The 24,890-nt window shown below is 50.3% G+C and overlaps 2 protein-coding genes across 2 annotated transcripts in view; both read right to left on the bottom strand.

Annotated features, from left to right (window-relative positions):
* GNG7 (G protein subunit gamma 7) overlaps window positions 1-19,809 on the bottom strand; it is a 153,683-nt gene extending 133,874 nt beyond the window's left edge. Inside the window, exon 1 of the mRNA XM_029218512.1 lies at window positions 19,715-19,809. The gene's annotated coding sequence lies outside the window, so the exon portion shown is untranslated. The remainder of the gene's footprint in view (window positions 1-19,714) is intronic.
* A 4,364-nt stretch (window positions 19,810-24,173) lies between these two features.
* On the bottom strand, window positions 24,174-24,874 carry DIRAS1 (DIRAS family GTPase 1). Its single transcript, XM_029218503.1, has one exon. It carries the CDS (start codon window positions 24,788-24,790, stop codon window positions 24,194-24,196), a length of 597 nt encoding a protein of 198 aa, XP_029074336.1. The 5' UTR covers window positions 24,791-24,874; the 3' UTR covers window positions 24,174-24,193.
* Window positions 24,875-24,890: the final 16 nt, after the last annotated feature.

The following is a 24,890-nucleotide window of genomic DNA, read 5'->3' as shown; positions in this document are numbered from 1 at the left end:
AGGGGTCCCAGAGGAAGAAGAGAAAAAGAAAGGGACTCAGAAAATATTTGAAGGGATTATAGTTGAAAACTTCCCTAATATGGGAAAGGAAATAGTCAATCAAGTCCAGGAAGCACAGAGAGTCCCATACACGATAAATCCAAGGAGAAACACGCCAAGACACATATTAATCAAACTGTCAAAGATTAAATACAAAGAAAACATACTAAAAGCAGCAAGGGAAAAGCAACAAATAACATAGAAGGGAATCCCCATAAGGGGATTGCAGAAACTCTGCAAGCCAGAAGGGAGTGGCAAGACATAATTAAAGTGATGAAAGGCAAAAACCTACAACCAAGATTACTCTACCCAGCAAGGATCTCATTCAGATTCAACAGAGAAATTAAAACCTTTACAGACAAGCAAAAGCTAAGCGGATTCAGCACCACCAAACCAGCTTTACAACAAATGCTAAAGGAACTTCTCTAGGCAGGAAACACAAGAGAAGGAAAAAAAGACCTACAATAACAAACCTAAAACAATTAAGAAAATGGTAATAGGAACATACATATCAATAATTACCTTAAATGTAAATGGATGAAATGCTCCAACCAAAAGACACAGACTGGCTGAATGGATATAAAAACAAGACCCGTATATATGCTGTCTACAAGAGACCCACTTCAGACCTAGGGACACATACAGACTGAAAGTGAGGGGATGGAAAAAGATATTCCATGCAAATGGAAATCAAAAGAAAGCTGGAGTAGCAATTCTCATATCAGACAAAATAGACTGTAAAATAAAGACTATTACAAGAGACAAAGGACATACATAATGATCAAGAGATCAATCCAAGAAGAAGATATAACAATCGTAAATATTTATGCACCCAACATAGGAGCACCCCAACACATAAGGCAAATGCTAACAGCCATAAAAGGGGAAATCAACAGTAACACAATAATAGTAGGGGACTTTAACACCCCACTTTCACCAATGGAAAGGTCAACCAAAATGAAAATAAGGAAACACAAGCTTTAAATGATACATTAAACAAGATGGACTTAATTGATATTTATAGGACATTCCATCCAAAAACAACAGAATACACTTTCTTCTCAAGTGCTCATAGAACATTCTCCAGGATAGAACATATCTTGGGCCACAAATCAAGCCTTGGTAAATTTAAGAAAATTGAAATCGTATCAAGTATCTTTTCCTACCACAACGCTATGAGATTAGATATCAATCACAGGAAAAAAAACTGTGAAGAATACAAATACATGGAGGCTAAACAATGCGCTACTAAATAACCAAGAGATCACTGAAGAAATCAAAGAGGAAATCAAAAAATACCTAGAAACAAATGACAATGAAAACATGACGGCCCAAAACCTATGGGATGCAGCAAAAAGCAGTTCTAAAAGGGAAGTTTATAGCAATACAATCCTACCTCAAGAAACAAGAAAAATCTCAAATAAACCTAACCTTACACCTAAAGCAATTAGAGGAAGAGGAACAAAAAAACCCCAAAGTTAGCAGAAGGAAAGAAATCATAAAGATCAGATCAGAAATCAATGAAAAAGAAATGAAGGAAACGATAGCAAAGATCAATAAAACTAAAAGCTGGTTCTTAGAGAAGATAAACAAAATTGATAAACCATTAGCCAGACTCACCAAGAAAAAAAGGGAGAAGACTCAAATCAACAGAATTAGAAATGAAAAAGGAGAAGTAACAACTGACACTGCAGAAATACAAAGGATCATGAGAGATTACTACAAGCAACTCTATGCCGACAAAATGGACAACCTGGAAGAAATGGACAAACTCTTCGAAAAGCACAACCTTCTGAGACTGAAGCAGGAAGAAATAGAAAATATAAACAGACCAATCACAAGCAGTGAAATTGAAACTGTGATTAAAAATCTTCCAACAAACAAAAGCCCAGGACCAGATGGCTTCACAGGCGAATTCTATCAAACATTTAGAGAAGAGCTAACACCTATCCTTCTCAAACTCTTCCAAAATATAGCAGAGGGAGGAACACTCCCAAACACATTCTACGAAGCCACCATCACCCTGATACCAAAACCAGACAAAGATGTTACAAAAAAAGAAAACTACGGGCCAATATCACTGATGAACATAGATGCAAAAATCCTCAACAAAATAGTAGCAAACAGAATACAGCAGCACATTAAAAGGACCATACACCATGAGCAAGTGGGGTTTATGCCAGGAATGCAAGGATTCTTCAATATACGCAAGTCAATCACTGTGAGACACCACATTAACAAATTTAAGGATAAAAACCATATGATCATCTCAATAGATGCAGAAAAAGCTTTTGACTAAATACAACACCCATTTATGATAAAAACCTTCCAGAAAGTAGGCATAGAGGGAACTTACCTCAACATAATAAAGGTCATATATGACAAACCCACAGCCAACATCATTCTCAATGGTGAAAAACTGAAACCATTTCCACTAAGATCAGGAATAAGACAAGGTTGCCCACTCTCACCATTATTATTCAACATAATTTTGGAAGTTTTAACCACAGCAATCAGAGAAGAAAAAGAAATAAAAGGAATCCAAATCAGTAAAGAATAAGTAAAACTGTCACTGTTTGCAGATGACATGACACTATACCTACAGAATCCTAAAGATGCTACCAGAAAACTACTAGAGCTAAATAATGAATTTGGTAGAGTAGCAGGATACAAAATTAATGCACAGAAATCTCTGGCATTCCTATACACTATTGATGAAAAATCTGAAAGAGAAATTAAGGAAACACTCCCATTTACCACTGCAACAAAAAGAATAAAATACCTAGGAATAAACCTACCTAAGGAGACAAAAGACCTGTATGCAGAAAACTATAAGACACTGATGAAAGAAATTAAAGATGATACAAACAGATAGAGACATATACCATGTTCTTGGATTGCAAGAATCAACACTGTGAAAATGACTATAGTACCTAAAGCAATCTACAGATTCAATGCAATCCCTATCAAACTACCAATGGCATTTTTCACACAACTAGAACAAAAAATTTCACAATTTTTATGGAAACACGAAAGACCCCAAATAGCCAAAGCAATCTTGAGAAAGAAAAACAGGGCTGGAGGATCAGGCGCCCTGACTTCAGACTATACTACAAAGCTACAGTAATCAAGACAGTATGGTACTGGCACAAAAACAGAAGTACAGATCAATGGAACAGGATAGAAAGCCCAGAGATAAACCCACGCACATATGGTCACCTTATCTTCGATAAAGGAGGCAAGAATATACAATGGAGAAAAGACAGCCTCTTCAATAAGTGGTGCTGGGCAAACAGGACAGCTACACGTAAAAGAATGAAATTAGAACACTCCCTAATACCATACACAAAAATAAACTCAAAATGGATTAAAGACCTAAATGTAAGGCCAGACACTATAAAACTCTTAGAGTAAAACACAGGCAGAACACTCTATGACATAAATCACAGTAAGATCCTTTTTCACCCACCTCCTAAAGAAATGGAAATATAAACAAAAATAAACAAATGGGACCTAATGAAACTTAAAAGCTTTTGCATAGCAAAGGAAATCATAAACAAGACGAAAAGACAACCCTCAGAATGGGAGAAAATATTTGCAAATGAAGCAACTGACAAAGGATTAATCTCCAAAATATACAAGCAGCTCATGCAGCTCAATATCAAAAAAACAAACAAACCAATCCAAAAATGGGCAGAGGACCTATATAGACATTTCTCCAAAGAAGATATACAGATTGCCAACAAACACATGAAAGAATGCCCAACATCACTATTCATTAGAGAAATGCAAATCAAAACTACAATGAGGTATCACCTCACACCAGTCAGAATGGCCATCATCAAAAAATCTACAAACAATAAATGCTGGAGAGGGTATGGAGAAAAGGGAACCCTCTTGCACTGTTGGTGGGAATGTAAATTGATACAGCCACTATGGAGAACAGTATGGAGGTTCCTTAAGAAACTAAAAATAGAACTACCATATGACCCAGCAATCCCACTACTGGGCGTATACCCTGAGAAAACCATAATTCCAAAAGAGTCATGTACCACAATGTTCATTGCAGCTCTATTTACAATAGCCAGGACGTGGAAGCAACCTAAGTGTCCATCAACAGATGAATGGATAAAGAGGATGTGGCACATATATACAATGGAATATTACTCAGCCATAAAAAGAAACGAAATTGAGTTATTTGTAGTGAGGTGATGGACCTAGAGACTGTCATACAGAGTGAAGTAAGTCAGAAAGAGAAATGCCGTAATTCTAACACATGTATATGGAATCTAAAAAAAAAAAAAGGTTCTGGAGAACCTAGGGGCAGGTCAGCAATAAAGATGCAGACGTAGAGAATGGACTTGAGGACACGGGAAGGGGGAAGGGTAAGCTGGGACGAAGTGAGAGAGTGGCATGGACATATATACACTACCAAATGTAAAATAGATAGCTAGTGGGAAGCAGCTGCATAGCACAGGGAGACCCACTCATGCTTTGTGACCAACTAGAGGGGTGGGATAAGGAGGGTGGGAGGGAGACGCAAGAGGGAGGGGATATGGGGTTATACGTATACATATAGCTGATTCACTTTGTTATACAGCAGCAACTAACACAACAATGTAAGGCAATTATACTCCAATAAAGATGGTAAAAAAATAACCACACACACACACATTGATTCCCTCATGGTTCTGGGGGTCAGGAGTGTGACTTGGGCCTCACGGGGCTAAATCCAGGTGTGGGCAGGGCTGGTCCTGCCGGAGCCTCCAGGGCAGCATCGGTTCCCACCTTTTTTCCAGCTTCTAGAGGCGCTGCATCCCTGGCTCGCAGCCCCTCCTGCATCCTCACAGCCAGCAGCGCAGCATCTCCTGTCTCTCTCTGCCTCTGACCCTCCCGCCTCCCTCTTATAAGGACCCTGGGATGACGCTGGGCCCACCGGGAATCCAGGGTCATCCCCGTCTCAGGGGCCTTAACTTAATCCCACCCGCAAAGTCCCCTCTGCCCCGTGAGGTGACATGTCCACAGGCCCCAGGACCAGAACCGGGACGTCCTTGGGGCCATCACTCTATCACAGCTTGCTTCTGCTTTTTTCACTCTTCCATGCTTTTGTCTGAATAAAAAACCCATTTTTTTCTGCACATTTAATCCTTGCTGGCTACTAGACATAACATTCTGTGTGGTCTGCTTGACCGCCCTTGAGGCAGGAGCCTCCTTTATAGAGAAAACCAACCAACCACTGAAGCTCAGGCTAAAGAAAACTGGGTGAGGTTCCCCGGCGACTGCTGAGCAGAGGTGGCTGGGAGTCCGGTGGGTTCAGGGTGGCATCACTGGACACAGGAGTAAGTTGAAGCCAGGCACGGGGAACAGGGGGCCGTAGGAGGGTCAGGCTGGCAGCAAGGAGGTGGCGTTTGTCAGAACAGAGAGCAGAGGGCATTCCAGGCCAGGGGAAGGAAGCAGGAGTGCAACCCCAGAGGCAGGAGGGAGACAAATCAACAGTGCAGAGAAAGCTGCCCCAGGCCGGCTGTACAGAAACAAGAATGAAGGCGGGAGCCGGTGAATGGAATCAGCCAGAAGAACTCAAATCCTGCCAGAGTCCCCCAGGGCTGAGCTGCGAGAGAAGCAGCAAATGGATGAAAATCCCACCAGGCAGAGAAGCACAAACAATCTAGAGGTTTAAAAACAGATGATGGGGGCTTCCCTGGTGGCGCAGTGGTTGAGAGTCCGCCTGCCGATGCAGGGGACGCGGGTTCGTGCCCCAGTCCGGGAGGATCCCACATGCCGCGGAGCGGCTGGGCACGTGAGCCATGGCCGCTGGGCCTGCGCGTCCGGAGCCTGTGCTCTGCAGCGGGAGAGGCCACAGCAGTGAGAGGCCCGCGTACCGCAAAAAAAAAAAAAAAAAAACAGATGATGGGCCCCGCGATGCCACTCCTGGTTATCCACCCAAGAGGACTGAAAACAGCCAGGCAAACGTTCACTGCAGCCCAAGTCACAGCAATCGAGAAGTGGAAACACCTCAACGCCCATCGATAGATGAATGCCTCAAAACAACGTGACAGATGCGTACAAAGGAATACTATTCTGCTGTAAAATATGAACGTGGACGGACCCTGAGAACACGATGCTCAGTGAGAGAAGCCAGACGCAGAAGGACACACAGGGTGTGATTCCACTGATGGGAAACGTCCAGGACAGGCAGATCCACAGAGTCAGAGTGGGTTCCTGGTTGTCAGGGGCTGGGGAGGGGGACAGGGGAGTGTTTAATGGGGACAGTTGCAAATTCACAAGATGAAAAGGTGCAGGATGGATGCGGGGGCGGGAGGGAGGCAGTGGTCGCACAACAGCGTGAATGTACTCAATGCTGCTGAGCTGTACACTAGAAACGGTTAAAGTGGTGAATTTAAAGCGACGTGTAACTCACCACGATGAGAAAACAAATCAGAATGGGCGGAAGTGGATGCAGGAAGGTGAGTTAGGGTGCTCACGCGGTGCTGAGCAGAGAGGGGCGGGGGCGGGGGTAGGGGAGAAGGAAGGGGGATGGTGTCTGGCATGTGATAAACTGATTTAATGATTCCCAGAAACTACCATGACTGGCAGGGCCCTCCCATGGGGCGGCGGGAAACATGCATGGGATGGTCCCTACACCCGCCCCTGGCACCATCCGACGTTGATGGCTGAGTAAAGAGGCCACTGAAAAAAAGGCTTCGGAGCAACAAAGGGTCCCATTCACCATCCCAGGGCCCAGAGCGGGGGCAACTCCTGCCCGCTTTCTCCCAGACATCTCCCCGGGGTGCCCAGTTTCACTTTTAAAGGACACACCAAACACCTCCCCACAAAGCAGGCTGCTTTCCAGCAACCCTCTGCTTTGGCCAGATGCTCCTCCAATGTGTGAGCCAGCACCCAGGGCGCTGCTCGGAGGCAGGGACCCAGGCGGGAGGGCAGGGGCAGCAGCGCCCTCAGGAGGCCTCCCAGCCTCGGGCCGTCTGTGCCAAAACTCTCCCCCGGGGTTTCGGGAGCGTCCCTGGGGGTCCAGGGGGTGGGACTCCACGCTCCCAACGCAGGGGACCCCGGTTTGATCCCTGGTCGGGGAGCTAGATCCCGCATGCCACAACTAAGAAGTCCACACGCAGCAACTAAAGATACACATGCCACAACTAAGAACCAGCGCAGCCAATAAATAAATAAATACATATTTAAAAAAAAAAAACTCCCTGGGGTTTCAAAACTCCCCCTCCTTTGATCAGAACATGGCACCTATGCAAAGCTGGGCCAGAACACTCAGGAAGGGCTGGCTTCCGCTGGGATTTCAGTCACCAGCAGCGGGACCCGTCCAAGTCCGCCCCCCACCAATGCATGGATTTGGGATGGGTGGGACCCATGTGTCTCACAGTAGGATGAAGACGTTTCTCCCCAACACCCAGCAGTGTCTGCGGCCACAATATGCAAGACAATGAGTTTTCAACTCCCCGAAGTCACTTCCAGGAGCACAGCCTTCGCTGGGTATGATCGAACCAGGAGAAAGCTGACATTACATTGCAAAGATGCAAGGCAAAGTTCACAGCACAGAGGATGGAGAATCTGGCGTCCGCCCGGGAACAGCTCTGGTGGCGGGGGAGGGACGGGGGGCAGGGAGGAGACTAATCTGGGCCTCTGCATACCTGAGGGGGCAAATACTACCTGGGGCAGGTGTTCAAGGTTAACATCTGGGTGATGCCACGTGGGTGTCGGGGACCCATGGGACGGGACGAGAAGGCACTCAGCTGTGGGTTCTTCCCCAAATCTGTAACCTCGATCCAATCACAAGAAAAGCATTAAACTAACCCACACCAAAGGGCATCTTGCAAAACTCCTGACCCATCCTCCTCACAGCTGTCCAGGCATGAAAGACAAGGAAAGTTAGAGAAACTGTCATCGCTCAGAGGGGCTAAGAAGACGTGACGACTAAATGTCATGTGGGATCCTGGAGGGGGCCCTGGGGCAGAAAAGGACATCAGGGGAAGCTAGTGGAATCCAAACTCAGTATGGGCTTGAGTCAATGGTGATGCACCCATGCTGATTTCCTAGGGTGGCAAAGGCACCCCTGGAAAGCAGGATGCTGGTGGTTGTAGAGGTTGGGTGAGGGGTACACGGGACTCTCTGTACTACCTCTGTGACTTTTCTGGACACTTGAAATTAGTCCAAAATAAAAAAAGTTAATTAAAAAGAAACAGGTAGTTTGGGATTACCAGATGAAACTATTATATATAGGATGGATAAACAATAAGGTCCTACTATAGAGCACAGGGAACTATATTCAATATCTTGTAATAATCTATAATAGAAAAGAATATGAAAAAGAGTATATATGTATAACTGAATCACTTTGCTATACAGCAGAAATTAACACAACATTGTAAATCAGCTATACTTCAATAAAATTTTTTAAAAAAAGCAGATCTCGGAATGCAGCCCACTATCCTTCTTAGAGACGACATGTGGGGTGCTGGCTGTGGCACCCAGAGCGACAGGCATGAGTATCAGCTTATCCTATGCCCCATTTCGCAGTGAGGGAAGCGGAGGCCCAGAGGACGGGGGACTTTGACAATTTGGAAATAAGAAATGGAGCTGAGGGACTTCTCTGGTGGTGCAGTGGCTAAGACTCTGTGCTCCCAATGCAGGGGGTCCGGATTCGATCCCTGGCCAGGGAACTAGATTCCACATTCATGCCGCAACTAACAGTTCTCATGCCACAACTAAGTAGCCCACATGCAGCAACTAAGACCCGGCACAACAAATAAATAAATAAATATTAAAAAAAGAAAGAAAGAAAGAAATGGAGCTGAGACTGGAACCTGAGGTTCCAGAACCCTGGTCCCCTGTCCTTCATGGCCCCAAACTGCACACACATGTGAGGTTTGTGAACATCACTGGACATGCTTTGTTTTCTTTACACAGTCCCTGAGAAGCTCCTGGAACCGTCTGATGAGAGAGAGAAAGAGAGACAGAGAGAGAGAGACAGAGAAAAAGAGACAGAGAGAGAGAGAGAGATAGAAAGAGACAGAGACAAAGACAGAGAGACAGAGACAGAGGGAGAGACAGAGAGAAAGAGAGACAGAAAGACAGAGACAGAAGGAGAGAGACACAGAGAGAGGCAGAGACAGAAAGACAGAGACAGAGAGACAGAACGAAGCCAATCTATTTTTTTAAACAATAAAAACCGCCCAGCTCCTCCCCAAAGCCCCACCAGCCCAGCTTCCTCCCACCACCTCCTGCTGTCAATCATTCAAGTCAAAAACAACTCTGAAAAAAAAAAGAACAGCTCTGCATTTCATTAAGTAGCAATTTGAAGGGGAAAAAAAATTCCATTTCTGGCTCCTGCCTCAAATATTTACAAGTCAGCCTGGAAGAACTAATCTGTCAGTTTCTCAACCTAAAGAGAAAGGCAGTGCTAAATTCAGCAGGTGCTGAGCAAGGAGCCCCAGCCCAGGGAAGGGAGCCTAGTTTTCACCGCAACCTGGCCTTTTCCAAGCTCGCTCTGGGACGCTCTGGGATGCTTTGCGTGGCAAACTGTGGCTCTTGGAACATCTTTCTAAAAAACACCCATCGCCTGACATTACAAGCGTTCATCTGAATATGCATTTGGATGTCCATTACTTCACTGTGTTACTATTTTGTTTTCATTTACTTTACATGCTTTTTTTCTGTTCATTATGTAAAAGCTACGAGCACAGGCATTTATATACAAAGTTTGATGTTTGTACAATTTTAAGTAACGTTATAATAAACATAATTGATGTCTTAAAATGAGACCTATTTTTGAGCTATCAGAGGCCACGGTTCTTTAAATCTAAGAGCCTGTTATTTCTAAGACGCGTGTCCCTCACGTCTCATGACACTACAGAAAATCAATGATCCATCTCAGTAGGGCACAATGCTATGGGAAATATAATCATTCCATACAGTTGTTCCCAAATCATTAACCCCCGCTCACCCAGAAGGCTATGGGAATCCAAGCTCCTAACTAGGCAGCATCAGAGGCAACGTCTCAGAAGTCAAGTATTATTTGCTCTCCCGATACTAGAGCTTAAATGAAACCATAAAAGCTATGAAACCCCAAGCTCAAGTCCCAGCATTGCCATGAACCCGGGAAACTTTTGGGCCTCAGTCTCGCCATCTGTAAATCACACAAGTTGGACTAGAGGGGTGGCCAGACTTTTCCTGGAAGGGGCCAAAGAATCAATATTTTCTGCTTTGAGAGCCTTAGCGTCTCGTGTGTGGTGGGAAAGCCGCCATGAGCAACACGTGAACGGATGCATGTGGATCTGTGCCAATAAGACTTTGCTTCTGGACACTGAAACGTGAACCCTGTAATTTTCATGCGTCATGACATATCAGACTTCGTTTGATTTTTTTCAACCATTTAAAAATGGTACAGATGAACCTGCTTGAAGGGCAGGAATAGAGGCGCAGACATAGAAAACTGACGTGTGGACACAGCAGGGGGCCGGGGGAGGAAGATGAATTGGGAGACTGGGATTGACGTATGTGCACTGCCCTGTGTAAAAGGATAGCTAGTTGGAACCTGCTGTATAGCACAGGAAGCTCAGCTCTGTGCTCTGTGCTGACCTAGATGGGTGGGATGGGGGGTGAGAGGAGGTCCAAGAGGGAGGGGATATATGTATACATATAGCTGATTCACTTTGTTATACAGCAGAAACTAATACAACATTGTAAAGCAACTATATCCCAATTAAAAAGAAAAATGTAAAAACCATTCTGGGAATTCCCTGGTGGCCCATTCCCTGGGGGACCAGCGGTTAGAGCTCAGTGCTTTCACTGCCGAGGGCCTGGGTTCAATCCCTGGTCGGGGAACCAAGATCCCGCAAGCCTCGAGGCAGGGCCAAAACAACAAACAAACAAACAGAAAAACCATTCTTAGCTCAGGGGCCTTACAAAAATAGATGGCGATGGAGGATCTGGCCCATAAGCCACGCTGCCCCCTGGACTGGTCAATCTCGGGGCCCTTCCACAACTGACTTTCCAAGATGCTCTGACTCTCAATCCACATTTTCAACCTGCAGATATTTCAGTAGCTCTAAAAACGACCCACCAAATGGGCATATATCTGGAGAAAACTCTAATTCAAAAAGACACATGCACCCCTATGTTCAAAGCAGCACTATTCACAATAGCTGAGACATGGAAGCAACCTAAATGTCCACAGACAGATGAATGCATAAAGAAGATGTGGTACATATATACAATGGAATACTACTCAGCCATAAAAAAGGACAAAATAATGCCATTTGCAGCAACATTGATACTAGAGATTATCATACTAAGTGAAGTAAGTTAGAAAAAGAAACACAAATACCATATGATGGCACTTATACGTGGAATCTAAAATACGGCACAAATGAACCTATCCATGAAACAGAAACAGATTCACAGACATAGAGGACAGACTTGTGGTTGCCAAGGGGGGAGCAGGGGAGAGAAAGGGATGGAATGGAAGTTTGGGGTTAGTAGATGCAAACTATTACATTTAGAATGGATAAACAACAAGGTCCTACTGTAGAGCACAGGGAACTATATCCAAACTCCTGGGATAAACCGTAACAGAAAACAAAATTTAAAAAAAAAAAAAGAATGTATATATGTGTATAACTGTCACTTTGCTGTACAGCAGAAATTAACACAACATTGTAAATCAACTATACTTCAATAAAATAAAATTTTAAAATATTAAAAAATAGGGACTTCCCTGGTGGCGCAGTGGTTAAGAATCTACCCGCCAATGGAGGGGACACGGGTTCGAGCCCTGGTCCGGGAAGATCCCACATGCCGAGGAGCAACTAAGCCCGTGCGCCACAACTACCGAAGCCCATGCGCTCTAGGGCCTGCGAGCCACAACTACTGAGCCCACGTGCTACAACTACTAAAGCCCGCTTACAGCCCATGCTCTGCAACAAGAGAAGCCACAGCAATGAGAAGCTCACACACCACAATGAAGAGCAGCCCCCGCTCACCACCAACTAGAGAAAGCCCACGTGGAGCAACAAAGACCCAACGCAGCCAAAAAAATTTAAAAATACAATTACATCTGAGGCTCAAATCCTGTTTCTGTTTGGACAGCATGGCTTTTTGGAGTGGAGACCGTGGAGGAATAATTCATATAAAACTCTGTACACTACAGAGTTAAACCTGTCCCTACGGGCACTCAAGGTTACTAAGCTGTTCTTAGCTCCTTGCCCATAAAAACAAAATAATGGGGAGGGAGGATGAACTGGCAGAGCACAGAGGATTTTTAGGGCAGTGAAACTATTTCGCATGGTACTGTCAAGGTGGATACATGTCCGTATATATCTGTCTCAACCCGTAGAACATACAAGACTAAGCGGGAGCCCTCAGGTCAACTACAGACACTGGGTGATAGTGACATGTCCACGTAGGTTTCCTGATTATAACGAATGTCTCACTGGTGGGGGATGGTGATGATGGGGGAGGCTGTGTCCACATGGGGGGCAGGGGCGTATGGGAAACCTCTGTACTTTCTGCTCAGTTTTGCTGTGAACCTAAAACTGCTCTAAAAAAAAATAAAGTCTATTAAAGGACTTCCCTGGCGGTCCAGTGGTTACAACTCCGCACTTTCAGTGCAGGGGGTGCTGGTTCGATCCCTGATCTGGAAACTAAGATCCCACATGCTGTGCGGCACAGCCAAAAAATAAAAACAGAAAACAAAAAGAAATAAGCAAAAAAAAGTCTATTAAAAAAAGTATCTTTGGGGACTTCCCTGGTGGCGCAGTGATTAAGAATCCACCTGCCAATGCAGGGGACACGAGTTCAAGCCCTGCTTCGGGAAGATCCCACATGCCGTGGAGCAGCTAACTACTGAAGCCCATGCTCAGCAGCGAAGACCCAATGCGACCAAAGATAAATAAATAAAATTAAAATTAAAAAATTTTTTAAAAGTATCTTTTTACTTTAGTGCAATCATAGAATTGTAAAATCTTATTAGACATAGTTCAGCCCAATGGTTCCCATCTGCGGGTAACTCTGCCCCCTCAGGGGACACTGGGCCATGTCTCGGGCATCTATGGCTATCAGGAGTGGGGGCTCCTGGCATCGAGTGTGTGTGGTCCTGGGAGGCTGCTCCACACCCCACAGTGCCCAGGACAGCCCCCCAGAGAGGATGACCGGACAGACCCCCAGTGTCCACACTGCCGAGGAGGAGAAACCCTGCCTTAATCAAACCCATCATGTTAATAACAAGAACGCCTCATATTTACAGAAAATTCCCACCAGCTCCTCCAGAGGTGCCTCACTGGATCTGCACAACCTGGAAGTGGCCAAGGAGGGTGTTCCTGCCTCGTCCTACAGATGACAAATAACCAAGAGCTTCCCCGGGGCTGCGAGGTAACCTGTGACCTCCTCCACGCTCCTGTCCCCAAGAACTTGAAAACTCCCGCTTCCTCCCAGGGGCCCAGTCAGGCCCCGAGTTCTCCATTTTCTGTCAGATGGTGCCAATGTTGACTTTTCTGGTGTTCAGAGAGAGGGAACGGGGGGAGAGGGGAAAAGCGCATTTAGAAACTAGGACCACAGTGCCCCACAAAAGCTGACTCCCACCTCATGAGGGTGACCCCTTTCTAGGTGGCGTGGGGTGCAGTGTCCCCCCCCCAAAGATACGTGCGCTTCCTAGGACTGGTAGCTGGGAATGGGACCTGGCTTGGAAATGGCATCTTTGTGGGTGTCATTGAGCTAAAGTGAGGTCACACAGAGTAGGGTGGCCCTAAGCCAACGACTGGTGTCCTCAGAAGGGGGAAATGTGGACACGCGTGAGCCTTGATAAAGATGCTCTCCTTGACCCGATTCTACTCAGGCTACCTTGAACTTTTCAATGGGACCTCGACGTTTGGGTTCCCGTGTTCATCTCTGCATCGTCCAGTTTTAACAAGGATCCTGCTAAGTTGGTTGACTGAGACCCCCCCAGCCTCCACATCTGATAACTCCCAATACCTGCTACGGCTCCTCAGCCCCTCCCCCAGGTGATGTCTGATCCGGCCACCTGCAGCCGGAATCTTCAGAGGTCCCTTTAACCAGAATCTTCCCTTATGCTTCCTCTTGGCCATTTTCCATCCACGGACCCCCACCGGCTCCTTGGCTATGCGTCCCCGCTTGTCCATGCTGTATTCAGAGTGGAGCCTAGTTCTACACTGAGGTTTCTTTTCCCCGTTGCAATCGTTTCAGGGTAAAGTCTGTTTTTACTGTTCTAACTACTGTCCAGCCCTGGGTTTTCTTTGACAGACACACAGGGTGATGGCCACGTGATGACCGAGGCTGAGACCAGAGTGATGCATCTACAAGCCACGGAGCACCAAGAGTTGCTGGAAACTACCACCTTCCAGAAGCCAGAAGAGGCAGGAAGGACCCTGCCCTGGAGCCCCCAGGGGAAGCGTGGCTCGACCCACACTGATTTCAGACTTCTGGCCTCCAGGACTGGGAAAAGACAGATTTCTGTTGCTTCAGGCCACCTGGTCTGTGGCGCTTTGTTACGGGGGCCCCAGGGAAGTCACACAAGTAGGCAAAGACAGGGCTGGTAGGGCCGGGGCCTTATTCTGACCCTCCCAGCCACAGCCTGTCTGCTCCAGCACGGGAGCTGCACGGACTTGGCTGGATTCATCTCCTGTTTTTGATTTCTCTTGACTTTTTTGTCCAACAAATTAAGGAGCTTCTTAAGAAGGCAGGGGCAGGGGTCATGGTCTTGACAACCAAGGACAAAAGATATGATCATTAGTAACTGTCACAAAGCAAAGCTGGCAGGCAGGTTTCAAATTAATGTGCACCCCAGATTCACCTGGCCCCTTGCCCGGCACCTCATCATGTTAGCAAAGAGCTGCGGAAACTCACATGCACACTCCCATGCACACCCACAGTCATGAAAAGCAAACTAATTGACATACTGCAAAGATGGGTCATCTTTTTGTCTTTTATCATCTCCAAACAGTTAATTTTCAGAAAATCCCAAAAGGGGAGCAACTTCTACAAATCAGTTTCTCCCCCTCGGCACTGCATCCCGGCATCGACAGGGTGGAGGCCAGGGAGCTGCTCCACAGCCACGGTGCCCAGGAGGGCCCCGGATAGAGGATGACCAGCCCCAGGGTCTAGCGTGCCCAGGGAGGGGGGAGACCCTGGCCCTGGCAAACTTCTCGGTGCAAACCTTCTCTCTGGCCTCTGCCCCTGACGTCCTATGCACAGGTGTCATCCCCACCTCTCCGCCCCCCAACAGACTTCTTCCTGTCACCGTGTACCTGGGGAGCTCATGGAACACACAGGCCTGGGCCCCCATCTCCGCCACCCCCAGGGACCCCAACTCAGAGAGCCGGGCCAGGGACAGAAAGGCCCCGGGGCCCCGTCTCTACGCTGCGCCCCACACGCACACAAGCGTCCCATTCACGTGGTGCTCCCGGAGCCTGGCACCCGGTCTGAAGCTTAAAATAGGCACACAACCAGCCTTTGTTGGGGAGAGGAAGGAAGGAAGGAAGGAAGATTTCAGACAAAGGAGACAGCACACTGCACCATCCAGGAAAGCCGGGGGGCCTGAGCTGGGCGGGAGGCCAGGAGGACTGGGAGCGGTGGTAACTGGAGGCCAAGTGAAGGTCACTCCGAAGGTGGGGTGGGCCCAACTCCCCGGTGCCACCAAGGGCCAAGGGAGCAATCTCGATTTTGTCGAGTGGGTGATGAGCTGGTGAAGGTGGCGGGAAAATGACGAACCAATCTCAGCTTTAGAGAGAAGATTCTGGTCATGGTGGGGGGGGGGTCAACCCATCGGAGCGGGAGAGACCAGAGGCTGATCTGCCAGCTGGGATGTTCTGATTGAGAGACGGGGAAACACTTAACTCAAGGGGGGAAGAAACACAGACGGGAGAGAGAAAGGCAGATCCGGGGGTGCTGATGCCCGCATGACCACCCCCAACCTCTGAGCTTCAGTTTAGTGGGCTGTCAAATGCCCAGGAAAAAAGCCATTTACATAGCAGCACGATTCTTTACCGCCAAAATGTGGGAGCAGCCGAGATGTCCACCGACAGGTGAACGGATAAACACGTGTCCCTCCACACACGGGAACGTCACTCAGCCACGAAAGGAGAGAAGCCCTGACACTTGCTACCACATGGATGGACCCTGAGAACACGAAGCTCAGAGAGAGAAGCCAGACACAGAAGGACACACAGTGTGTGATTCCATTGATGGGAAACATCCAGAACAGGCCGATCCACAGACACAGAGAGTGGATTCGTGGTTGTCAACTGGGGAGGGGGGATCAGGGTGATTGCTCATGGGGATGGAGATCTTACTGAGGTGATGGAAGGTTCTAAGACGGGTTTCTAGAGATGGTTGCACAGCTCGATAAACGTACGAAAAAACTGAACTGTGTGCTAAAGTGGCTGAGTTTTATGAAATGGCAATTGTACCTCAATTTAAAAAATAAAAAAGTAAGACTTTTGCCCTTTGCAAGGTTCTCAGGGAGAACTGGTACTCTTTCTGTTAGAGTCTCAGAGCTGCCCACAAGCCCCCCTATCCACCAGCTTGCAGGACAAGATGCAACATCACAGCGTGGACGAGACGGGGGCGGGATGTGAGTGCCTGGGACAAGTCACCCACCTTTTCAGTGACCCAGTCAGGTCTCTGAGGTCTCCTGGGTGACATACGGAATGAACACTTTTCTCTAGACCCTGAAGAGAGAGAGGGAGACGCCATGCCCAAGGGCAGCACAAGAGAGAAGCGGTGAAAAGCGAGGTCCAGAGCTGTTGAAATGAGCATTGAACATGGCAAACCTTGACATCGTCAAGGACGGGGCCTGCAGGAGACAAACCTTCCCAGAACAAAGACGTGGCTCGGCCCATCTCCCTTGGGCTGTGAAGACACAGCAGCCTGCAGGGAGCAATGGAAGGGGTTGAAGTTTGGGTCAACACCCAGCATTCACGCAACTGTCCTGGGTACCGTCCTCTCTAGAAAGCTCCAGAAAGTTCCAAAGTCATGGAAGCCTGGCCCAACCACGCTTCCCTAAGAAATTACACAGGAGCTTCAAGAACACAAATGCCTGGGACTTCCCTGGCGGTCCAGTGGTTAAGACTGCGCTTCCACTGCAGGGGACACGGGTTCAATCCCTGGCTGGGGACCTAAGATCCTGCATGCCCCTCGGCACAGCCAAAGGAAAACAACACAAATGCCATAGGAAATACAATTTTAAAGACGACTATTTGTTTCCAGATGCAAATGAGAAAACCTGTAATAACACTTTGGTGAGAAGAAGGCACTTTTTACACCACAACAGGGTGTACCCAGAAAAATGCTTCCACTCAGTAAGCAGGAAGCTGAACTGCCTGTGTGTCAGGGTAATTCATATTCAGTTGTCTTTCCCTTCAAACTATAGGGCCCCAGGCTTTATGAAACATGGAGCAGAGAACAATGGCCTCTGTCACAATTATTTGCAGGTGGCGACCAAGAACCACTGGAAGAACTCAAGCTCCTGTAGAAGCCTCCTGCACTAGGTTACAGCCAAGGAAACAAATCGCAAATGTAGGCATCTTCCAGTGACAGCAGCCAATCAATTAATCCTATATTCAAAATCAGTATAGGTGTTCAAAAGCCACACAAAAGGCCCACCTAGAAAGAAGTCAGCATTTCTAAAATTCTCTAAAAGCGGTGTGATTTTTTTTTTTTCCTCTCAAAACCAGAACACGAGATGATATAAAAACTAACCCAAATCTGAATGGCCATACTTCCTAAGGATCAAAGGTGAGGTGTGACCTTTAAAGGAGAAAATAACTTAGTTTTGTTTCCGAAAGGTGTCTCCACCAGGGGTGATTCTGCTCCCTGGGGGCAGGGGGTGACGTCTGGGGACATCTGTCATTGTCACACTGGCGGGGGAGGAGTCCTGGCATTGAGTGGATGGGGCCAGGGATGCTACTCCACGCCCCCCAGTGCCCAGGACGGCCCCCCACAGACCCAGCCCCAACGCCAGCAGTGCAATGTTTGTCAGCACTGCCAAGGGGAAAGACCCTGGTCCATCACGTGAACCCAAGCTGTAAAGCTCATATAATCGTGGCCCAGTGGTCCCCTTCAGGGCACACATCCGAATGGCTCCTGTGGGGTACACTTAATCAAAACCACCCGAGAAGCTTTCTCTTAAGTAGATGTGCTTGTTCCTCGATAAAGTTTCAGAATCCAGGCAGGTGCACGTAGACCTGGCTTTTGTTGTTGTTGTTTTCCCCTCATTTTTAACAACATGAAGAAACAACTGTTTTTGCAGATTCTTTTTTAAAGTTCCAGAGGGGATTCTTATGTGCACCCCAAGATTGAGGGACTGGTGTCAAGCTTCAAGTGATTCCTTCTCTCCCCTCCCTGACAACCCAGTAATTCTACCCACCCACCTTCCTCCCCCCCAAAAAACCTTAATTTAGAACATTATTATCAACGCACATGTACCCCTGCCATGTGCCAGGAGCGTGCGAGGTACACGCATCCCCTCATTTGACCCTCGCAGCCATCCTGTGAGGTACCTGCTCCTATTTTATTATTCCAGCTTTACAGAGGAGTAAACTAAATCCCCAGAGGCGACACAGCCAAGCAAGCAGCCCGAGTGGACATGGGAACACAGGCCCACCTTCCAGAGCCCGCTACACTCTCAACCCGGCCAAGACCACAGCACGCGACTGAACAAGTCTGTGAACTTGGCGTTTGCCTCGCTGACACCTAGCAATGGTGAAGGCTCTTTGCTGCTCATCACGCCTGTCTTCTACCGCCCACCTTCCAGCCCTGAGCAACCCCCGCTCCCCAGGAAAAATAAAAGCGCCACCCACTTCCCTCAATATCATTGTCCCCAAAACTCCCACTTTGATTCCGGGCTCCTGAGCCTCCAAATTCCTGAAAAATTCGGTCACCAACACGAGCCTTTCTGCTTCCCGTTTGCACCCTGCCTCCTAGAAACAGAACTTGCAAAGTGTGTCCAAAGCCCATCTCCTGCAGCTCACTGCCTTGCCAAGGGGTTTCTGCCCCATGCCCCCTTCTACACCAGGTGATTAGCCAAAGTGGGGGGGATTCCCCTCCACAATCCTCATAACTGACTTCTAACCGAGATCCCCCCATTTCCGCCGGAATAATCAACCTCCCGCAAAACCGGGGGGGGGGGGTTGTCTCTCAGCTTCTATCCCACCTCCCTCCCCCACCCCTCCTTTCTCATCACTCACAGACTCCTAACTCTCCATTTCTCCTGATAGCCCTCGGAAGCTTTCTGAAAGGAGCCTGATGCCCCCTCTTCCCTCGGCTCCCCCCAACTCAGCTCTCTGGCCCTGTGCCAGCTCACCCTGACCCCGAGTTCCTCTATCACCCTCCTCGGCCACTGGGACCCCCAACTCCATCGCAGTCCCCTCCCCAGCTAACCTCGACCCCCAGCTCCAGCCTCCAACTCCACCCCAAACCCCCAGCCCAGCACCCCCTTCAGGAACCCCGACCCAGGCCCCTAAGCCGGATCCCCGGCCACTCCTCACAGACCCCGACCCCCGAGTCCGTCCGCAGCCGTTCCAGAACTCGCCACCCGCGGCCGCCCGGGCCTCCCATCCGCCCCGGCCGCGCCCTGCCCCCGGCACTCGAGGCGGTGGCGGCAGACCCTGGCCCAAATCGCGGCCGCACGCGCCCTTACCTGCGCTCGCGCCACCACGACCGCCTCAGCCCCTCACGCAGCGCAGCCGAACCCACCACGGGCCCGCGAGCGCTCGCTCCCCTCCGCGGGGGCGGGGGCGGCTCGCACGGGGCGGGCATTGGCGCCCAACGCGGCCAATCGCGGGCGCCGGCGGCGGGAGCCAGGGCTCGGGGCGGGGCGCAGGGCAAGCAGCGGGGTAGGCTGCGCCAGGGAGAGGGGGTGGGGCGTGGGGCGTGGGCGGGGCCGGGAGGCGGAGCGTTGAGTGGCACTGCTGCTGGCCACCCGCAAGGGGAAAACGCGCAAGGGGGAGGAGCTATGCTAATACGCAAATAGGTACAGTGTGGGGCACCCCGCAGCGGGGCGGCGAGCCGAGTTTCAGAGGTGACTTAGTGACGTCGAGGAGGCGCGAGGCGTTTCGCGAGTTCGAATCCCGGGTGGGGCCGCGGCTTCAAATCCGAATCCTACCTCACGTGCGGGGGGAGAATATCCCCTCCTAATAAGTCGCTTGACCTGCAAGACAATAATAATAACTGCTTCCTCTCGTTGAACGCTCTGCATAAGGCTAGGAGGCGAGACGATATTACCCCCCGTTTCACAGGGGTGGAAACTGAGTCTCAGAGAGGTTAAACTCAAGGTCATTTGCCCAACCCTGTCCAGGGTTTTTTAATATCCTAACTCCTGGGCCTTGATTGTAAAATGCAGGTTCCTGGGCCCCCACCCAAATCGAATGAACCAGAATCCTGAAAGGAACTGAACGCCTGGAATGTGCATTTTTAACATGCTCCCTCGTTGATGTTGGGAAACATTTGGTATGTCTCCAAAAGTACCCAGCGGTCATGGAGGGAAGACTTTCTTATACAGGAGGATGGAGCCACCGTATTCTGGGACTTCCAGAACTTTGTGCAACACTGTTACTCTGTGATCTGAGCTGCTGGCCTCCCAGCTGGGCCCCCCCCACGGCTGCTGTCATCCCTGCAGGAACCTCCCTGCTCACCCCCTGCAGTGCACAGACAGAACCAGGTGCCTGGGGACAGCATCTCACTCCCCAGCTCCATCCCACAGGAGGAATTACTGTCTGCACAAGGGTTGCAAACTGGTGGCCCGCAAATGCTGTAAAATTCTAAATTCGTTGCCAACATTTAAAAATCAGGTTGTTTCACAAAGAGAAATCCAGATTTCCAGGCACTCTTGAAAAATCCGGTCTGGCGATTCTTGCAGCCCCAAAGACAGATTAGGGCAGGGCTGGGGTGAGGCAAGTGAGGCACTTTTCTCAAATCCTGAACCTAAAGGGGCACCCCAAAACACTCACCATCCAGATAAATACTATATAAATGCCATATTTTAAAATAAATGCAGAAATAATCCATGATGAACAAAATAACTAAAATTTTAAAGAAAGACAAGATTTGATTCTGCGCTGGTGCAAACCACCTCCTTTGCTACTCTCTAGCTCCAGCCCTGTCAGATCCTGTTTTTATTTCAAAAATAGTGATGTTCTGTTCATCATGGCTTCCTTTACATTAAGTATTGCAGTAAAATATGTATCTAGATGGCTGAGTTTTTTGTCACACGTGGTGAGTGCCTCGCTCTCTCACTCTAGTCCTGGCCGTGTTTATAAATTCATGAAATCTGCCCTGAGCCATTTAGTGGATGGGAAAACTGAGGCCCTGCAGGTTTGTTTGTTGTTGTTGTTCTTTTAATTAATTTTTATTGGAGTAGAGTTGCTTTACATCCTGCAGGTTGTTCTCCAGGTAATATGAGGATCATAGTGCCTGCCCGATCACCTCAATGGCTGCAGGAAGTACAGGGTCCAGCAGGGCTGGTGTGATCTCTTGTGGGGGTCACAGGGGTGAAGCACTGAAATGTTCCCATGATGCCCCAGAGTCCTCGTCACAAAAGTCTGAACTCTTCCCACAGACCCATCCCTCACCCTCATCTTTCTGGTCTCTTTCATCCTTTACAGGTGGCGAGCTGACCTCCCCAACCCAAAAAAGGCGCACTTTTGGGGAATGCGGAATCCACTTCTTTATTGCAGGAAGACTATTTGTAGAGCGAATGCTACACAGACCCCACAGCGGGGGGCGGGGGGCACCCACATGCGGGAGGCGAGGGGGCAGGGGCGGGGACAGCAAGCGTGGCCTGGCACGGTCCCCAGACCCAGCGGTGCCGAGGCAGGACGGGCCAGCAGCTGGGGCAGGCTCTGGGCCCCCTCCTGCTGGAGAACCCCAGGGTCGGGGCAGGGCCTGGGGTAGGAGAGGCCTGGAGGCAGGCAGAGCCCCAGGGAGATTGTGCTATCAGGGTGTGTCCCTGAGAAAGGGCTGCAGACCCCTGCACAGCCCCACTTTCTCCGGCACCTTCAAGTGGGAGGGGTCAACACCAGCTGCTGGTGGGCCCTGGACCCGCCACAGGACAGGGGTGTTCCGCAGTGCTCAGACAGGATGCTACCTGTTCTTCCGTGGGCCTGTCCACACGCCGGGCGGTGACACACACGTGCACACACACACACTCCCTCCTTCTCACGGTGGGCCCAGTAAATATTTGCGGAGTGAACAGCCATACAGATGCAGAAGGAAAAAAACACACTGCTACCACGATGGACACAAACAGTCCCTCTTACCCACGTACAGTCCATGTGGTCACATGACCTCTCTTTTGCGGGTGCACACGCGCACGTACACACACACGTGCCGCTTCCTTGCACCTAATGACACCAGCGCTGTGAGTGGCCCCAGGGAGAGGCCCAGGAGGCAGGGAGCTGAGGGCAGCTCCAGCCACGGCCAGCAGGCAGCTGAGGCCCTCAGTCCTGAGACCACAGGCAACTGAAGGCTGCCCAGGAGCACATGAGCTGGATGTGGATCTGCCCCTGGTCATGCCTTTGGGTGAGACCACAGCCCAGCTGGCCTCATGCTGAGACCGCAAGTGTGTGCTGTTGCAAGTTGCTGAGTTTGCGCTCCTCTGTTCCCCAGCAACAGCTGATGGATACAGATGTTGGGCTGAGAGCCCCCTTACGACAGAGTGCAGCAGGCGTGGTGCTCCTCAGACAGTCAGCACAAACAGGTCCACAGATGCTCTCTGCTAAATCCCGTAACCCACTCCCAAAAACGCAGCTGCACACAGTCACACTCTTCCAGGTGCCAAGGCTCACACATCACAGGTGTCTGGTCCTCCTGGCAACCACACGACCCACCCCTGCCTACACCCTACACTGGGATCACACGACAGACCATCACACACACAGGAGCCCCACACACACGCTTAGACACAAGCCATCCGCCCAGCGCACCAAGGGGCCCAATGCATCATCCCATGGGTGCCCCCCCACCCCACCCCAGGCCTACAGGTCACCTTCATACTGTCCGACACGGCCTCACTGGGTCCCGTGAGTGTGGTGTCATCTAGACACTCACAGAAACAGAATCTCACAGTGGTGGCAGGGACCCACGCCTTCCTGGGTGTGCCCCCCCCCGGGGGGCCCCGTAGGTGGGAGGAATCAGGCTGGGCAGAGCTCTGCGTCCAGCCCCTCAGATCCTGCCGGTGCTGGGTCCAGATGCCTGCCTCTGGACAGGGCCCGGCAACCCCTCACCAGCACCCCGGGTCCCCTACCCTGGGCTCGGCGGCGACAAACTGTCTCGATCTCTGTCTGCGGGCTATGTCCGGGAAGTCCCTCCATATTCATTCCAGACAGTCCCCTGGAGTTGTGCTGTGGCCATCGGCCGGTCCCGGGCCTCCCCTGCCTGCACCCCAAGCCCAGGCGGGGCGAGGAGTGAGATTCCGGGCTGGCGGGGCACTGCTGTGAGCCCTGTGGTTATTGCCTGGCGGCCTGAGACCCAGCCTGCAAGGCCCCCCACCAACCCGTGGGGACGGGGGCAAGAGGGGTGGTCTGGGACCTGGGGAGGGGGGCACAGGCCAGAGGTCATGAGGGATGGAAGGGGGAGGGGAGTGTATGTCAAACACCAAGTTGGAGAAAAGAAAATCTGAGGTCCATGTGCATTTCAACTCCCTCCTCCCCGGCAAGGTCACAGTGATCTAATGTAGGGGCAGGGTGCAGGTCTGGCTGGGGGCACCCAGGGGGCAGAGTCAGAGGTGGGAGTCCTGGGAGACACGGAGATGGAGGAAAAACCGGCTTCCTGAGTCCCTGTGGGGACAGGCAGCTTCCCCCGTTTTCCCATGTGCAGATCAAGGGGGCCACCTCCAGCGCTTGGCTTTGGCGGGGCTACAGACAGGACGGGGGGCGGGGCAAAGAGGGAGGGGAAGGCAGAGTGGCGCGACAGAGCTGGGCTGGAGCCCCAGGTCTGCCACAGGCTCGGCAGGGCCTCATCGCTGGAGACATTGGAGGGAAAGAAGTGGAAGAGATGGTGGGGGGAGGGGAAAGAAGGAAGAGGAGAGGGAAGAGGGGGCGGAGGGGGGCAGCGGGGGCACAGGACGTGGGGAGAGGCCTGGGGCCAGGACAGCAGGGCGCCGGCGGTGGGCGCTCTGGGCTCACATGAGGACGCATTTGCCCTTGATGCGGTCTGTCCTCTTCTGTTTGCTGGAGCGCTTGCCGTCGATGTTCAGGCTCATGTTCCGGCGTGTCTCCAGCGTGAGCAGCTCCTGGAAGAGCTCCTTGACGTTGTAGTTCATCTTGGCCGATGTCTCCATGAAGGCGCACTTCCACTCCTGGGCCACGGCCTGGGCCTCGCGGGTGTCCACCTCCCGCTGGGTCTCGTCGCACTTGTTGCCCACCAGCATGACGGGGATGTCCTCCACGCTGCCCTTGATCTGCACGATGAGCTTGTAGATGGGGCCCAGCTCCTCCAGCGACTGCTTGCTGGTGACCGAGAAGACCAGGATGAAGGCGTGGCCCTTGGAGATGGACAGCCGCTGCATGGCCGGGAACTGGTGGCTGCCCGTGGTGTCGGTGATCTGCAGCGTGCACACGCTCTTGTCGCAGCTGATGACCTGCCGGTAGGTGTCCTCAATGGTGGGGATGTAGGTGTCCCGGAACGTGCCCTTGATGAAGCGCAGCACTAGGGAGCTCTTGCCCACGCCGCCCGCCCCGAACACCACCACCCGGTAGTCATTGCTCTGTTCAGGCATCTTCCACGCGGCGGTGCGGGGTGGGGCCGGGAGGGCTCGCTTCGGCTGCTAGAACCCCAGACCGACCCTGCACAGAGAGGAGTGTCAGACAAGAGAGACC

The sequence above is a fragment of the Monodon monoceros genome, unplaced genomic scaffold, assembly GCF_005190385.1.
Source record: "Monodon monoceros isolate NGI ecotype Baffin Bay Population unplaced genomic scaffold, NGI_Narwhal_1 Super_Scaffold_12, whole genome shotgun sequence".
NCBI lineage: Eukaryota > Metazoa > Chordata > Mammalia > Artiodactyla > Monodontidae > Monodon > Monodon monoceros.
The sequence above is the reverse complement of the archived record's forward strand: the minus strand, read 5'-3'. Positions and strand labels throughout refer to the sequence as shown.